This window comes from Lithobates pipiens, unplaced genomic scaffold (genome assembly GCF_037356315.1).
Source record: "Lithobates pipiens isolate NorthernLeopardFrog02 unplaced genomic scaffold, aLitPip1_a1.2 Scaffold_16, whole genome shotgun sequence".
NCBI classification, from domain to species: domain Eukaryota; kingdom Metazoa; phylum Chordata; class Amphibia; order Anura; family Ranidae; genus Lithobates; species Lithobates pipiens.
The window spans coordinates 595,024,422-595,043,351 of NW_027507748.1; the positions used below are offsets into that span (position 1 = coordinate 595,024,422).

Sequence of the window (18,930 nt, forward strand, 5' to 3'; positions counted from 1 at the left end):
TGTATAAACAAAAGGAATAAGTGATGAGAAGGGGCTGCCACTACCTAACACATTCAACCTAAAAGGTTGAAAAGACGTATATGAATGCTGAGAGGGTAGTTAGGTGCTCACCAATTAGTTCTACCTAGTACTTGCAGGGGACTCACCTGCTATTAATTGAACCTAATCCCTACTGGGATTTGAGATCACAGAGTGTGAATAAAGTGAAACCTAGTTGTCAGAAATTTAGTGGCAATTTTACCCACATAAATGAACATACGATAAAAAAATATTTCACATGTGTATTTATATAAAAATAGCTAACTGATAGCAATATGGGACGTGCATGAAGGTATTATAGAAATCATAATTCACATCATGACAATGCTATGTGTTAGTGCATTGAAGTTTCTGCACTTTCTACAATGTTAGAAAGTGCATTTGTGCAAAATTAAAAAAAGTGCTGAGTGCTTATAAAGGTGCCACACTTTCAATATATACTGAAAAAAAGTGCCAAGTGCTTCTATAAGTGCCAAAATGTGTAAATACAGTACTTTAAAATTTATAAAAAAGCTAAAAGGAAGAATACAAATCTAAATTGATACACAAATCCAGCAAATCCACAAGTCTGGCTCTCCAGACGACGACCAATGATGAAAAGTGTAGGGCGTGGCCTATGGTGTACACTCTCATAGCGGCAGTGAATTCAAACGCTGTGGTCAGCATATACACTGAGGCGCTGTTTTAACCTTCAATTTTGTGAGTAGCATTTCATGCATTTAATAAAAGTTGTTTTTAAAGACTGGATTACACCATGTATGCTTCATTTTCATTTTTAATGAGGAATACTGGATGGTAACCAGAACAGCTCTACATAGCGGCACAGGGGCTCACACTGTGGAGGCACTTTAACCCCTTAAGGGGCGGGGGAGCTGGTGAGTGCAGATTTTTGTCTTTAAGCATGGAAATCGCACTGGTTGCAATCCAGGAATCCACTAAGCATTGAAGCACACTGTCACTTTTGTTCCAGAGGGACTTTGACATTTATTTCTGCTGCTGGATTTGTGTATCAATTTAGATGTGTATTATTCCATTTAGCCATTTTATAAATTGTAAAGTACTGCATTTACACATTTTGGCACTTATAGAAGCACTTAGCACTTTTTTACAGTATATATTGAAAGTGTGGCACCTTTATAAGCACTCAGCACTTTTTTTCCCCATTTTGCACAAATGCACTGTCTAACATTGTAGAAAGTGCATTGAAGTTTCTGCACCAACACATAGCATTGTCATGATAATGTGAATTATGATTTCTTTTTTTTTTTTTACAATAAGTTTTTATTAAGTAAATGTCACATTGCAGTTACAGAGTCAACATATACAAATAAAGGAAGCATGTGCTAGCAGGAGAACAGACCAACATAGATGTCACAGGCTACAATATGCAGAGCACTTATCTGCAACAACAAATAATGCACACTAAAAGTGACAAAAAATTGAGTGACGAGCCCAAATAGGGCCCTATGAACCCTTCAATGAGTAAAACAGACATCACATCCTCATATCAAGGGAAAGGGAAGGAAGCAGGCTAAGGTTAGAAAGTGTAATATGATTTCTATAATACCTTCATGCACGTCCCATATTGCTATCAGTTAGCTATTTTTATATAAATACACATGTGGAATATTTTATTTATCGTTATATGTTCATTTAGGTGGTAAAATTGCCACCAAGTATTTGACAACTAGGTTTCACTTTATTCACACTCTGATCTCAAATAAATCCCAGTAGGGATTAGGTTCAATTAATAGCAGGTGAATCCCCTGCAAGTACTAGGTAGAACTAATAGGTGAGCGCCTAACTACCCTCTCAGCATTTATTATTTGGTCTTTGTGAACGTTAGAGAGTCTACAAGCTGTGGTGCAAATCATACAAAATTCATGTGATGTACTGGTGGCCGATCTCATTTCTTGCGACCTGAACAAGCCAGGAAAGTACAAATACCCCCCAAATGACCCCTTTTTTGAAAGAAGACATTCCAAGGTATTTAGTAAGAGAAATGGTAAGCTTTTTGATGTTATTTTCTCCCACAATTCTTTGTAAAATTAAGATTTTTTTTCCCACAAAATGGTCATTGTAATAGGTCATTTCTCTCACATGGCATGTGTATACCACAGATGACACCCCAAAATAAATTCTGCTACTCCTGAGTATTATGATACCACATGTGTGGTACTTTTCCACAACCTGGCCACTTAGAGAGGCCCAACATGCAGGGAGCACCATCACATGTTCTAGCAGCATAAATTACACATCTAACTTGTTGACTACCTATTACACTTTTGAAGGCCCTGGAGCACCAGGACAATGACAAGTGGTGCCACTGCCAAGTGCCGCCAACAGATGGGACACAGCCAGCACAGAACGTCCGATGCGCAATAGGAGGAGGAGGTCCAGGGACGCCCTCCCAGCAGGAAATCTCTGTGCTGTAGCCGTCTTTCGGCTATAGCGCGGGCAGGAAGTGGTTAAAATGAATTAACCACTTAAGGACCGTCGCATGGCAATGTACGTCGGTGCAATGCGAGTGGGGGGTCCGATCAGACCGCTGGATGCAGCGGTCCGGTTTAGGAGCGATCCGGGATGAGGGGATGGCCGTTAGTTTCTGGCCATCCCCTCTCTATCGCTCCTGGTGAATGAGAAGCTTCCTCCCCTTTGTAAGTGTAAACACAGGAAGGAGGAAGTGATGTCACTCCACTCGGTCTTTTTGACTGGACAACGAGGAGAGAAGACATCCAAGTGCGCCAACAGTCCACTGACACAAGTACACTTTTCACCCCAGTCACCCCCAATCACTCCTCCCCCCCCCAGTCACAGTGTCACTGATTGCCGTGATCATTTACTGATCACTGCATTTAGTGACAGTTGTGACTGTAAAAAGTGTCAGGGCAGCTAGTGTTAGGCCACTTTAGGTCCAGGGTAGCCCCCTAATAAAGGTTTAACCCCTTGATTGCCCCCCCCCCCAGTTAACCCTTACACCCCCCTTTTACCAGTGACACTAAACAATCGTTTTTGATCACTGCATTAGTGTCACTGGTGCCGCTTGGAAGATAGTTTTTTTTAGGTTCACTGCCAGGTTTTATAGTGTTAGGTACCCCAATATATAACCTAATAAAGGTTTTAACCCCTTGATTGCCCCGAGTTAACCCTTTCACCAGCATTCACTGTATAAGTGTCACTGGTGACGCTGGTTAGCCAGTAAGTTTAGTTTAGGTCCCCCATCAGGTTTTTATATAACGTCAGGTACCCCCATATGAATACCAAATAAAGATTTTAACCCCCTGATTGCCCCTAGTTAACCCTTTCACCAGTGATCACCGTATAAGTGTTACGGGTGACGCTGGTTAGGTAGTTCACTTTTTATAGCATCAGGGCACCCGCCATTTATTACCCAATAAAGGTTTAACCCCCTGATCACCCGGTGCGTGATATCAATTCGGTTTTAGGGTCAGATAGGGTCTTCGTCACCCCAGGCAGTGCTAGGTTAGTGCCAGTACCGCTAACACCCATGCGCAAAGCATGCACCTCCCTTAGTGGTATAGAATCTAAACAGATCAATATCTGATCGGATCTATACTAGCGTGCCCAGCAGTTTAGGGTTCTAAAAAAAAAAAAAAAAACGCATTGTTAGCAGGATCAATCCAGATACCTGCTAGCACCTGCGTTTTGCCCCTCCGCCCCCAAGTGCAGTATCGATCGATCACTGTCACTTACTAAACACATAACTGCAGCGTTCGCAGAGTCAGGCTTGATCCCTGCGATTGCCAACAGTTTTTGTAGCGTTTGATACAGTCGCTGACAGCCTAGGTGCTTTTTTTTACCTGCGAGTCACTAGTGTACCCCTAAATTTAGAGCCCAACATGGCAAAGCGAAGGTACACTAATGAAGAGGCCTACACGTTTGAGCATGACAGATAGTAAAGAGGAAGACACTGATCTGTCAGGCTCAGAATACGACCCTGTAGTGGACAACGGCTCCATGACAGATAGCTCTGACAAAGATAAGGTCCCCGCTAACGTCAGGTGTACCCGACCCCGATCTTCTGATGTTGAGGTGCAAGAACTGCAGGTCCCTCGTATGGAGCAGAGAACCAGTACTAGCGCCGCTCATCCTTTTGGTGAACTGGCAAGCACCAGCGGCCTAGTACACCCTGGACGTACATCCAGCAGTGCAGTATCACATGGTGACGTGGCGAGTCCCATAAGTGCAGTTCAAGCTGGCGAGGTGGCAAGCACAAGTAGTGTCCCGCTCCCACCAAGAAGAAGACAAAGGCAGGCCCGTCGTTCCCATAGTGTCCTTCCTGCAGAAATCGCCAATCCTCATTGGGTGCCCACCACTTCTGCAGCACCAGTACTTCCCCCAATCATTGCCCAACCCGGTATTCAGGTAGATACAGATTTTACGCCACTTGATTTTTATTCCCTGTATTTCACAGAAGATCTCTATAGATCTATTGTGGACCAAACTAGTTTATATGCTGGTCAACACATCGCCGCTAATCCCCAGTTGCCTGCCCTTGCCAGAGATTGGAAACCAGTTATGGTTTCCGAATTTAAGACCTTTCTGGGCCTTTCCCTCAACATGGGCACACAATTTCATGACATTGCGGGCTCATTGGTCCACGCATCTGACTGACCACATGCCCGTGTTCTCTAACTCCATGTCCAGGAAGTGATACGAGCAGATCTTGCGGTTCATGCACTTCAGTGACAATTACCTTTGTCGTCATCGTGGAGACACTGAATACGATCAGCTCGACAAAACTCGGCCCCTCAAACCACTTCAACCAACGTTTTGCAGACTTGCTTACTCCCCATCAAGTTGTCTGCGTTGATCAGTCCCTGATTAAGTTTACTGGTCGCATGTCATTCAAACAGTACATTCCCAATAAGCGTACCAGATACGGGGTCAAGCTCTATAAGTGCTGTGACAGGGCCACAGGCTATACATGAAGCTTTATGGTTTATGAGGGTAAAGATAGTTACGTAGACCTGGAGAACTGCGCTGACTACATAGGAAGCGCTGGCAAGATAGTGTGGAACTTTGTGTCACCCTTATTCGGAAAGGGGTACCACTTATACGTGGACAATTACACCAACGTGCCACTGTTTAGTCATTTATTTGATCAGATTGGAGCATGTGGCCCCGTGCGACCTAATTTCCGGGGCTTTCCCCAGCGGCTTGTAGATTCCTGTCTTAGGCTGGGGGAGAGAGCCTGCTATCGGTGTAATAATTTGCTCGCTATGAAGTGGAGGAATAATAAGAATGTTTTCGTTCTTACCTCCCTTCATGCAGACACGACGGTCCAAATTCATACGGCGACTGGTATTGTGGAGAAACCCCCTCTGTGTCCACGAATATAACAAATATATGGGAGGGGTGGACCTCAATGACCAGTTGTTGGTGCCGTATCTAGTTTCCCGTAAGGCCAGACACCGGTACAAAAAAAAAAAAAAAAGTGTCTGCTTACTTATTTCAATTGGCTTTGCTGAATGCTTTTGTGCTATACAAAGCTTCAGGCGGGACTTTAACCTCTCTTCTTCCAGAGAGGTTGTCACAGAGCTTCTGTATCCAGACGGTTCTGCACCTCACCATTCCCAACCAAATGCAGTAAGCCGGCTGCATGAGAGGCATTATACTTATGCCCTCCCGAGTACCCCTACCCAACGAGCCACCCCAAAGAAGATGTCGTGTCTGTACCAAGCGCAGATATAGGCGTGACACCCGTTGTTATTGTCCACGCTGTCCTGGTCTTTGCCTTAGTGTTTTGAACGCTACCATGAACTAGTGAAGTATTAGCGTAGGGTACAGCATTTCACAGGCTAGGCACACCAACACAGGGTCTCCCAAGATGCCATTGCATTTTGAGAGACCCGAACCGTTACAGTTTACAGTTCAAAAAAATATATATAAAATATAAAAACCAAAAATAGTTGTCGTTTTATTCTCTCTCCAATTTTTTTTATACTTTACAGTTTACTGAGTTTTTTTGTTAACCATTTTTTTGGTTTTCAGGTATGCCATTCAGCTGCAGCGCGGATTTATCTTGACAGCAATAGCGTTTGCTCCCAGGATACATAAAGCCATGACTCCAGTGCTGTAGGAGGTGATTTCACCACCAGTTAAAAAAGAGCATATATGCCGAAGCATGGGGGCAGCAGGGGCAGAGGAGCGATTTTGCTCCTAATGCTGCGTACATACGGTCGAAATTCCGACGGATGCCCGTGGAAAGTTTGACCGTGTGTATGTGGCATAACTTTTGTGGGAGGATGCCCCCATGCTTCGGCATATATAAATGGTGCATATATGTCCATTAGAAGTGGGTGGATGAAGGGAGGTATTCTAATGGTGGGCATACCCACTGATCAATCTTTTCGTTCAGCCAACATGACTCAGCAAATAGCTTGGGGTGTCTACTTTCCAAAATGGAGTCATTTGGGGGGGGGGGGTTTTGTGCTATTTTGGCATTTTATGGCCTTCGAAACTGCAATAGGTAGTGAGGAGTGAAATCAAAAATTTGCGCCCTTAAAAATCCAGAAGGTGGCGATTGGTTTTTGGGGCCCCGTACGCAGCTAGGCTCCCAAAAAGTCCCACACATGTGGTATCCCTGTACTCAGGAGAAGCAGCAAAATGTATTTTGGGGTGCAATTCCACATATAACTATGGCATGTGTGAGCAATTAATAATTTAGTGACAACTTTTTGTAAATAATTTATTTTTTGTCATTGGGACAAAAAAATAAATAAAAAAAATATATACAATTCAATAGACTAAACATGCCCCTCAGCAAATAGCTTGGGGTATCTACTTTACAAAATGGGGTAATTTGGGGGGGTTTTGTGCCATCTTGGCATTTTATGGCCTTCAAAACTGATAGGTAGGGAGGAGTAAAATAAAAAAATAATGCCCTTAGAAATCCTGAAGGCAGTGCTTGGATTTCGGGGTCCCGTACGCAGCCAGGCTCCCAAAAAGTCCCACACATGTGGTATTCCTGTACTCAGGAGAAGCAGCAGAACTTATTTTGGGGTGTAATTTCACTTATGCCTATAGCATGTGTGAGCAATCATTTAGTGACAACTTTGAGAAAAAAAAAAAAAAAGTTTGTAATATTCCTGCAACTTGTGGCAAAATATAAAATATTCCATGGACTCAACATGCCTCTCAGCAAATAGCTTGGGGTATCTACTTTCCAAAATGGGGTCATTTTGGGGGGGGTTTTGTGCCATTTTGGCATTTTATGGCCTTCAAAACTGATATGTAGTGAAATAAAAAATTTTCACCCTTAGAAATCCTGAAGGCAGTGATTGGTTTTTGGGGTGCCGTGCGTGACTAGGCTCCCAAAAAGTCCCACACATGTGGTATCCCCATACTCAGGAGAAGTAGCAGAAAATATTTTGGGGTGCAATTCCACATAACCATGGCATGTGTGAGCAATATCATTTAGTGACAACGTTTTGTAAAAATTTTTTTGCCATTATTCAATCCCTTAGGACAAAAAAAATAAATAAATAAAAAAAAAATTTCAATGGGCTCAGCATGCCCCTCAGCAATTTCCTTGGGGTGTCTACTTTCCAAAATGGGGTCATTTGGGGGGGGGGGGGGGTTTGTACTGCCCTACCATTTTAGCACCTCAAGAAATGATAGGCAGTCATAAATTAAAAGCTGTGTAAATTCCAGAAAATGTGCTCTAGTTTGCAGACGCTATAACTTTTGCGCAAACCAATATATATATATATGCTTGACTTTTTTTTTTTTTACTAAAGACATGTGGCTGAATACATTTTGCCCTAAATGTATGACTAAAATTTAGTTTATTCGATTTTATTTTTTTATAACAAAGAAAATTTCTCAAAATTTTCGGTCTTTCCATTTATATCGCAAAAAATAAAAATCGCAGAGGCAGATACCATCAAAAGAAAGCTCTATTTGTGGGAAGAAAAGGACGCAAATTTCGTTTGGTTACAACATTGCATGACCGCGCAATTACCAGTTAAAGCAGAGCAGTGCGAAATTGTAAAAAGATCTCTGGTCCTTATGCTGCAAATTGGTCCGGGGCTGAAGTGGTTAAAAAAGTTTTCTGAATGGAGGATCTGCACAGCGAGGGACTGGCTCTGAACACCATTCTTCAGCCCCAACTGTTCACGTCACCACCAGAACTTCAGAGGCTGCATGCAAGTAATATTTTCCAATAAACAGCAGCTATTAGCAGGGAACATGTCATTAGAGGCATCTTATTGGTATTGGTACCTAGCCAATAGGAGTGCAACGGATCAAAAACTCACGGATCGTTCCTCGGATCAGATCATTTTTCAGATCAGCAAATAATTTAATTTGCAAAAACCTGTGAAAATTCCACCACCATATAGTCCCCAATGTAATATCCACAATCTCCCCCACTGTAATATTGGGGGGAGTATGGCTGGGTAAGGCTGGGCATTGGCAGGCAGGGTATTGCAGAGTATTGCTAGGGTACTGCAGAGTATTGCGGTACTGCAGAGTATTGGCAGGGTATCGCAGGGTATGGAAGGATGGCTGCTTCCATCTCAGGATCTCTCCCCTCCACTGTACAGGTTAGTACAGAGAGGGGAGAGAGGAACCGGCGTCATGACATGACTCTGGTTTGTGTACAAGTAATCGCTCCGTCGGAGCGATCAGTGTAAACAGCCTGGGTGTAGAAAGACGGCCCCGCTTCAGAGCTAGGCCGAAGCTGCGGCCTTTCCTAAGGCCAAGACCACTCCACGGATCGCAGCATGTGCCGACCTGAGCGGGTTGACCCATTCGGATCAGATTGGTGACGATCCGTTGCACCTCTACTAGCCAATGCTCCAATGAAGTTTTTGCCCACACCTCAATGTTACATTTTCCAGGTAATCTTCACCCATGGAAGCTCAGATAGTTTAAGTATCACAGATCTCAGGGTCTTGTGAATTCTAAATCCTTCCACCATTACCATTGGCAGAGTTAAAAAAAAAAAAAAAAAAAAAAATGGAAGAGGTAGTCTAGTAGTTAAAGATAGCAGTAATAGCAACCGCTGCAATATTTTATGTGATTAGATAATTGTTAATATTCCTGCACACAACTCTATAGCCCTAATACAATCTTTTTCTTCATTTAAAAGGATTTTATTGAACACAGCAGACCGATCAACATACAAAAAGAAACCATGTATAGCTTGTTGAAAGACTTATAAGTGTATATAACCAGGAACTTTGCGGAACCACAACATTCACATATACACAGGGAGAATTTTACAGAAACAAAAGTCTTAATTGCTGACCCCTACAGGGGTCGAACACAGCTGCTAAAATCCCCATAATGAAAGCCGTCAGACTGCTGAGATCCAATACGTTTTTTTAAAATTAAATTATAGGTAGGAAATAAAGCTAGAAGAAAAAAGTGCATAGGGCTACAGGAAAAGAGCAGAAAGAATTTGGACTGACTCTGGTCCTGATCAGAAAGGAACGGGAGACAGAGGAAAGGAAGATAAGGAATAAAAAATAAAAAAAAGGGGGTGGGGGTGAAATCCCCACAGCAGCCAACCACCAAGGTTCACTCCAGGGGCACCCTTAACTACCCAGCTTGCAACAGGAGACGCTAGGTCCTTGTATTCCCACGAAAACCGGAATTGGTGCCAATAAAACCACGTTTTATTATATTTCTCCACCTTCCGGTGGACCGTCGCTGTCAATTGCTCCATCAGGCCTATTTCACTCACCACAGCCAGCCACTGGCCCATTGAGGGGGGGAGGTCCTCCCTCTTCCAATTTAGAGGCACACAGATTCTCGCCATGTTCAGCAGGTGAATCATGAGTGAGTTCCTATATCTCCTTCTCGGCATTGGGGTAAGATGGAGGAGACACTGGGCTGGATCATCTGCTAGGGCTATATTCGTTAGCTTCAGGATCACTCGGCGCACATTCTCCCAAAAAGGTCAAATGCGTGGGCAGGACCAGAATACATGCAGCAGTGAACCCGCTGCCTGATGGCATCTCCTGCAGGCAGAGGACACCGATGGGTAGATTCTATGCAGAAGTGTGGGGACCCCATACCACACTGCCAACAGCTTGTACCCTGCCTCCTGGAATCTCGTGGCGATGGAGGAACATTGAGCAAAATACAGGACCCTCTGTTCCTTCGTAAAGGTCCGTCCCAAATCCCATTCCCACCTCCCCAAGTACAGAGGGGGTGCCCCATCTGAGGGGGCAACTACCAACTTGTACAGTACCGATAACAAGTGGAGGGCCGGGGTCAAGACATAGCTCTTCAAAAGCAGACAGGGAGTGGACTATCAGGTCAAAAATGTGAGGAGGTCAAAAAGGTGTCTAATCTGGATGGCCCTCCATCTGTCCAGGGGAGGGTCCAGCATCGACTGAATTTCTTCAACCGAGAGCCACCGTCCCCCGCAACAAAAGTCCTGCAACCTATATCTGTTGGACTCTGAACTTCCTAAATCTCCTACTCGACATACTAGCGGGGGAAGTCCTGTGCCTCAATCACCAGAAACAGGGAGGGTTCCTGGGGGCTCACCCTTACCAATTTCAAGTTGGTAATAACAGATAGTGTGTTCCCTATCAACGGGTGTTTTTTTAAAGTTGCCAGGAGGCTTGAGGTTTGCTACACCAGGGTCAGCAATGGGACTAGAGAACACTTGCTCCACCTCTACCCACTCCTTTTCCAATGTTTAACCCAATCTAGGGCTCTGGTACAATATACCGCCTGGTGATATTTGACCGGGTCCGGGAAACCTATGCCTCCTAGATCCTTCGGCAGAGTCGGGGCTCTATATGCAACAGCATGCACAGGAAATGTAAAAAATAACCCCCTCACAGTCGTAAGAAAATGAGGAGGCCCCACCACCGGAAGTGTTTGCAGGAAGTACAAAAGTCTCGGTAGGACGACCATCTTAAGGATGCCGTTCCTGCCGAACCAAGAATGAGTGAGTATGTTTATGCCAACGCTGTAGGTCACGATGCAGGGTGGTTAGCCAGGGGGCATAGTTTTCCTGAAAGGTTGACGTGAGGGAGGGGGGTCAGATATATCCCCAGGTATTTGATTTGATTTTTGGCCCATGCAAAGGGAAAATTCCGCTGCACGGTGTTCAGAGTTTCACTAGGGAAGTCAACATTCAGTGCTTCCGATTTGTGTACATTATTTTTATAACTGGAAAGGGCAGAATACAACCTGAGTGCATTCAATAAATTTGGTATAGAAGTGACCGGGTTGGTCACAAAATAAAAGATCGGCGTAAGCCGCTACTTTATGGTGACTATTTCCTATCCCTATGCCCTGGATATTCTGATCCTGTCTAATATGCGCCAATAAGAGCTCCAATGTCTATATAAAAATAAGGGGTAATACAATCTTCTTGTGGGTGTGTGACAGAACTATAAACCTCTAATCTCATTAGATTTTATGTGAGGAAATGTTCTGGGATTTACTAAACAGCTTAAAAAAAAAAAAAAAATCCTCCTTACGGCATCATCTACAAAGGGGAATCTGACTAGCAACCGACTGCGGTCCTGAAAGTGTCTCTAGTATGTTCTTCATTGGAAATGTCATAGGCAATAGGAAGGGGAAACAGGTGAAAACCATTTGGAAATGACAGGGTTTACAAAGTGTTAACAGCAACCTCAAATCTGAGTACTGGATTTGTACCTACACACATTGTCTATATTTAATTTTCAATACCAGCCTCCTTAATGGGTCCCCCTCCCACCCCCTCCCCCCAACCCCATAGCAGCTGTGTTGACTGCTATGACTGTTGTAATGCCATTGTAACCTATTACAAATACTGTCAGCGCTATGTAGTGATACTCACAGCTCCAGATATGAAGTTATTCCATTGATGGGGCAGTTTGTGTATTTCACTTTCTCCATGTACCCCCACAAGGACAATAGAGACATTACTACAGGTGCTAGCAGCCAGGTCAGTTCCCGTCGCTACCTTCAACCTATACATCTTCAGGATTTCAGGAGATTATCCTTAAGGAAGCAGCTCTGCAAGACATACATTTGAACAGTCAGCTATATCTCTCTTTTAGGCAATTTACAAGTTCACACCTACAACTAATTACAAGATCAGTAGCATGAACCAATCCTGTCTGGACATACAGATAATTCAATCGAAAAATATAGCCCAACATGCATAGAATGGGTGATATTATCAAGTTTTTTTTTATATCTGTTCTGGTAAATATACTACTGAAATACTCAGACAAGGACATTAGCATGGTAGTTCCAGGATTATTGTTTGACAGGTGTCCTGCATGGGTTACTGTACTATGCCACATAGGTTGGCCAAAACCTTTCACTGTGCTTTGCTCTAGCTGTTTGGATGTTCTGGGCATAATGTACAGACGTGCAGCAGCACCATACACTCTACATTTACAGCCCCCACTGTAAAGGGGAATAAAAAAAAAAATTAAAAAAAAATGACTTTTTAATGGGCCTTAAGGTATATCCCCAACTCTGCATCACTGTCTAAATAAGGGTTAATCTGCTGCCAATGCATCTAAAATACTGGACAGGGATGACTGGTAGTATATTGGGGGGGCAGCAAACACTGGTCAGGCAGATGGTCACCAGCCCGCACCCCATCTAGATCACGGGCAGCGGCTTTCGCATGGCCGCTTTTGCTGTACATCTGCTCCCTCCTCCTAAGTGGCCAATTGGATCGCTTCTCCAATTGGCCAACAGGAGAGTCAGGAAGACAATAGCGAATATTCATTTGCTATTGTCACACAACTGGGTGGGCACGGGGCGCAGAAGCCAATTAGAGCCTCAGGCTCTAATCATGTGCTTAAAAAACACTGGAATCCATGTGTTAGACAACCTGCATGTAGATTACAGGCCGTGCACATGGATTGGGGAGGGGCAGAGTCCCGTCTGGACAGTCCACCACTGATACTGGAGTAGATAGAACTACATTTGATGATAAACACGTCAACTAGGTGGGTTTCCATGAGCTCACCTAGTCACTGCAGCTAGAAGGGACAGCCTTCCATGTAGTGACCGTTTTCTCTGCAATACAGCCAAGGCTAATATATTTTGCACCCATTTACATCTTTCAGGAAAGGACACTTGGGCTGAGGTTCTGGTAGTAAGACAAGGGATTGTAGCAAAGTCAGTGCAGGCTAACAAATGCAATTATATAGTCAAGTGGGCCAAACTGCCCTTACAGACCAAACAGGACACTCAAGAAAACCATGAAAATGCAGGTATGCTTGGCTTTACCCATCAAGGTGAACTGGGCACTTGAGGGCATGAAGAGAACACTGATGTTTTGCTCTTGGACAGCAAAAAGGAAGTCAAGGAGCCACAAGACCCAGGAAAAAAAAAAATTTTTTAGGAAGCACCTGGTCTCCAGTCCTGAAGCTGCAGAGGGAATTTATGGCAGCAAGGATAGACCTGCAGGCAATCACTCATCAGATCTGTTACCTATGAAGTGATTTACATCCCAGCTTGACAAGAGCACTGCAGGGAAGTCCCCCAGATTAACCACTTGAGTCGGAAGGATTTACCCCCTTATTGACCAGGCCATTTTCTGCAATTAGGCACTGTGTCACTGACAATTGCGCAGGCATGCAACCTTGTACAAAAACAAAATTTATGTCCCTTTCCCCCCACAAATAGAGCTCTTTTGGTGGTATTTGATCACCTCTGCAGGTTTTATTTTTTGCACTACAAAACAAAAAAGCATGACAATTTAAAAAAAAAAAAAAAAATCTTACTTAGTTTATGTTTTTCTATATATTTTTTGGGGGAAAAATGCAATAAGCATCGGGCACACACATGGCTCCTCAGTATCGCAGCCCCCTATACCCTTTAAAGTGACTTCCGTACAGCTACAGCGATTCAGCTAACATGACAGGAACAGGAAATGAGTGTAGAAATATACCTCGTGTCAAAATTCTACTCAGTTCTGGGTTGTGGAATTGAAAACTGAACACTTTGTGAACTTTCCGTTCCTTTAAATAAAAGTGGGCTGCAATGTCCTTAAAAATGCAGTCTGGACTGGCACCTTTTTTGAAATCACATGCACCATTTGCGTTTAATCACCCCAGACCTTTAATATATAACAAATATGTTGTCAGCAAGACATACATGACACCCATAGACAGGGGTGGCACCATCCCAAATTTTTTGGGGGTACCATGTCAGGGCCAGAAATGATTACCCCCCAGCATATGTCAGTGCCAGCAACAACATCAAGTCAGTGGGATAGTAAAGTATAACAATTCAGCCACTACAAAGAAACCAGAGAACCATAAAAACTCATTGAAAAAAATGCCATGCAGTCAGGAACATGGTCCCATATCCCACAAGAACTGCAAAATGTTTTCTTATAGTGAGATATACTGTGACACCACACCAGCAATGTCAGAACGAATTTGCACTAGCGGTTAGGGGGCTGTACAAGCCTGAAATTGAGCCACATTTTTACCAGCCCCAACTGCATAGGCAGCAGCGTGGGGGTGTACACAGCTATGGTGGTTAGCATCACAGCAGGAATTATACCCCATTGCCTTTGTCAGGTGCTACCACCCAAACACAACCCATTCAAGTGACTGGGGCTGGTCTGCAACACTAATGTGGGATTCAAGGATGTAAAGCAGGCAGTGGAAAGACCCTTCCGACCTTCTTACCACCTGTCTAATGCTCTCTCAAAAGCAAATGTTGATTGCTCTTGAAATCACAGCTAGTGTGAATGAGCCTTAAAGTTTAACCACTTCAGCCCTCGAAGGATTTGTCTGGGGGAGAAGACTGATCGTTATTCCTAAGCAGTAGGAACAGGTCACTCCTCACCCCTGAGAGAGGAGATCGGTTTACATTGACAGATCTGTTCTCTCCTCAGGAGCAATCGCAGGTATCAGACAGCCATCGCGGCCAGACGCACAGGCTCCTAAATCACACAGTGAGTGCCCAACACTCCTAAAGTGCACAGGTGCCATTCTGCTACCATCAATTGATGGCAGCAAGCGGTTAAAGATGAAGCAAGCAGAGGGAGGGATGGACAGAACAGATTCTGCATTCTTTTCTCCCAGTCAGAAAGTGTGTGTATAGCAGGGGTAGTCACCTATAGAGCTCTCCAAAACTGCTCTCCTAAAACGAATGATCTACTAATGGCCAAAACCAGACAGACATTCTTTACTCCTGGACCTCTGCTGCCTTTGATACAGTTGACCACCCCCTCAAACTCCACACCTTTGGTCTCTGACTGTACTCTTCACTGGTTGTCTTCCTACTTATCCAACCGCACCTTTAGCAATTCTTACAACTCTACTTCTTCCTCTCCCTTTCTCTGTGGGATCCCCCAAGGTTCTGTTTTTGGACTGCTCCCATTTTCAATCTACACCTCCTCTCTGGGAGAACTGATAGCCTCCCATGGCTTCCAATACCACCTCTATGCTGACGGCAACCAAATCCATTTCTCTACCCCTCAGCTCACTCCCTCCGTCTCCTCACACATCACTAATTTACCTTCAGATATATCAGTCTGGACGTCACAACCTATCCAAACCAAACTTATAATTTTACATTCCCCATATGACCCTTCCCTTGATCTCACTGTCAAAATCAATGGCACAACCATAAGCCCATCCCCCACATGCCAAGGTTCTAGGTGTAGTCCTGGATTCTGAACTCTCCTTCAAGCAACACATCCAATTGCTGTCCAAATCCTGCCACCTCAACCTCTACAACATCTCCAAAATATCCCCCTTTCTAACCATTGACACAACAAAGCTCTTAATTCACTCACTGGTCATCTCCAACCTCGACTACTTCAATGAGAAGGGAGTTGCCTTACCTCTACATAGTCTATCACCTCTTCAATTCATCATGAATGTTGTTCCCAGACTCATCCACCTTACCAATCCTTGTCTGCTACTCCTCTGTCAATGCCTCCACTGGCTTCCGCTTGGCCAAAGAATTCAATTAAAAATACTAACTACATACAAAGCCAACCACAATTTCACCCCGAGGTACATCACTAGCTTAGTCTCTAAATACCAACCTACTTGTTCTCTTCATTCCTCTCAAGACCTCCTGCTCTCTAGCTCCCTCATCACCTCCTCCCATGCGCACCTCCAGGACTTTTCCAAAGCCTCTCCAATCCTATGGAATGCCCTACCCCAATCTGTCCGCCTATCTCCTACTTTATTAGCTTTTAGACAATCCCTGAAAACCCTTCCCTTCAGAGAAGCCTATCCTACCCACACCTAACAACTGTATTTTCATTTTCTCCATCAGCTCATCTCCCAGTTATTACCTTTTGTTTCAACTTGATAATAGAGAGGTGGAGATCTACCTGCACAACACTGGTGAAGTCAAAGATCACCGGACACGGATAGATTTACTAAACCTGGTGCACACAGAATCTGATGCAGCTTTGCACAACAAATCAACTTCCAGGGTTTGAACCCCCTGGCTCACATCTGCACGATTTGACATGCGATTAGACAGGTCAAATCAGGCTATTGCAAGTAATAGAAGTAGACCAATCGGTGCATTGTTGACTGTGGCGCCACACTGATTTACAGAAGTAGTTCCTGTACTACCATTGAGGCGATAATATACATTTGTGCATGAACCCGCACAGATGTCTTTCAAATCCTCCCTAAAGTCAGACTGAAGTCCTTTGAAAACTAATTTGCATTTTGTTTTTCAGAAGTGTTTGGCAGGTGGTGAGGCGGAGATGTTACCGCTTCACCACCTGGTTTGAACCTACAATGGTTGTACTACCAAACTTCAACTGCATGCATTGCACAGCAGTTATAGGTTTAAATCAGCCTTTTCACAACCTGTCACACATGCTTAGATCACTTTTTAGAGGCACGGTGGTGCCTTTTGGACTTGTTAAACAGCCCTTAACTGCATTTGGAGGTACCATTAGGGCTTGCTTACAAGCAAAATTGGGGTTGGTAAAACCCTGTGGATGAATCACACTTTTACGTTCCCCAATTCCTACCCTCTTTAGCTCCAGAGGCAGCAGCCAAAGGTGTACACATGCCATGTTGTGCATCTCTATATGGGCTCAAAAGCATCTTTATGCTATTGTGCCTATATAGCTGCCATTGTGCCCACATAGCTTTTACTGTGCCCTATTATGCCCACTGACCTTCACTTCCAGCTGTTGTGGATCCCAATACCAAGAAAGAGGTAAAGTGCTATTGGTATCACACCACCTTAACTATGGACAAGGCATTGGCTCAAGAAGCAGGCTTAAGGTCCCTGCGGCCACCTGCTCCTTCCAGCCCCGCTTCTCTTCTGTGGCCAGCCGCCATCATCATGATCCACAATCAGTGACAGAAGGTCAGCAAGCCCAGGACCAATCTACCAGTCACCTGGATGTGATTGCCTGGTAGATTGTGGTCTATGGGTTGCCAACCTGGGCTCTATAGTGAATATCATTTCTTCTGGGAAAAGAGAATACTTGGTGTCTGTATTCCCTCTGACAAATCCCTGAGCATTTTATAACAGCCTCCTGGTGTGTAGATATACAGACAATACAGTATATAGGGAATGCTTTCCTCTGTTTCCTTCACTTCCTGCACCAATGAGCTGTGACTGTCCAGACTGCTGCAGAAGACGGTTCTCCCTCCCTGAAACAATTTAGAAAAAAAAATAAAATAAAAAAAATAAAAAAAAAAAAGCATAAGGGGGTGTATTGGGCATGCATGGAGCGTGCAGCAATCATAAGGGGGTGTATTGGGCATGCATGGAGCGTGCAGCAAGCATAAGGGGGTGTATTAGGATTGCCAACTCATCCTTTAAACCCAAACACATATGAATTACACAGGTTCTGATGCTAATTAAATGCAGATAAGGCAACAAGTTTAATTACCACCTTAACCACCCACAGAACCTGTAATGTGCGTTTTAAACCCATTACATCCACTTTAACCTACAGGTGAGCCTAGATTAAAACTCAAATATCTCCCAAACCTAAAAGGTTTAGGAGATAATTGCAGAAATAGCGGCACCGATGTCTACAGTGCATGCACTGTAGACATCGGGCACTGGGCGTGTCATTTCTAACAGCTCTGGATAGTCACAGCACCGGAGCCACGATACCCAGAAGACACATCGGGATGGATGGCGGTGTCGGAGGCAAACAAGGGCCAATGCAGGGGGTTAGATCTCAGGTAAGTAATTCATAATGAGATAGTATGCCATGCATGCTAGCTCATTATGCCTTTGTCTTGCAGCGTGTATTTTTAATTTTTTTTTTAAAAAGGCTTTACGTCCTCCTGGCAACTCCAGGGTGTATGATGGGGGATGCATGGGGGGGGGGTGTATGCACCAAGCGTGCAGCAAGCACAGGGGAGGGTGTATGATGGGGGGATGCACCGAGCGTGCGGCAACCACAGGGGTGTATGATGGGGGATGCACCGAGCGTGCGGCAACCACAGGGGTGTATGATGGGGGATGCACCGAGCGTGCGGCAACCACAGGGGTGTATGATGGGGGATGCACCGAGCGTGCGGCAACCACAGGGGTGTATGATGGGGGATGCACCGAGCGTGCGGCAACCACAGGGGTGTATGATGGGGGATGCACCGAGCGTGCGGCAACCACAGGGGTGTATGATGGGGGATGCACCGAGCGTGCGGCAACCACAGGGGAGGGGGTGTATGCACCGAGCGTGCGGCAACCACAGGGGAGGGGGTGTATGCACCGAGCGTGCGGCAACCACAGGGGAGGGGGTGTATGCACCGAGCGTGCGGCAACCACAGGGGAGGGGGTGTATGCACCGAGCGTGCGGCAACCACAGGGGAGGGGGTGTATGCACCGAGCGTGCGGCAACCACAGGGGAGGGGGTGTATGCACCGAGCGTGCGGCAAGCACAGGGGAGGGGGTGTATGCACCGAGCGTGCGGCAAGCACAGGG

The 18,930-nt window shown here is 44.8% G+C and overlaps 1 protein-coding gene across 1 annotated transcript in view; it reads right to left on the bottom strand.

Annotated features, from left to right (window-relative positions):
* LOC143983848 (polyunsaturated fatty acid lipoxygenase ALOX15B-like) overlaps positions 1-12,006 on the bottom strand; it is a 114,675-nt gene extending 102,669 nt beyond the window's left edge. Inside the window, exon 1 of the mRNA XM_077483948.1 lies at positions 11,858-12,006. Within this exon, the coding sequence (XP_077340074.1) occupies positions 11,858-11,998 (141 nt within the window). The 5' untranslated portion in view covers positions 11,999-12,006. The remainder of the gene's footprint in view (positions 1-11,857) is intronic.
* Positions 12,007-18,930: the final 6,924 nt, after the last annotated feature.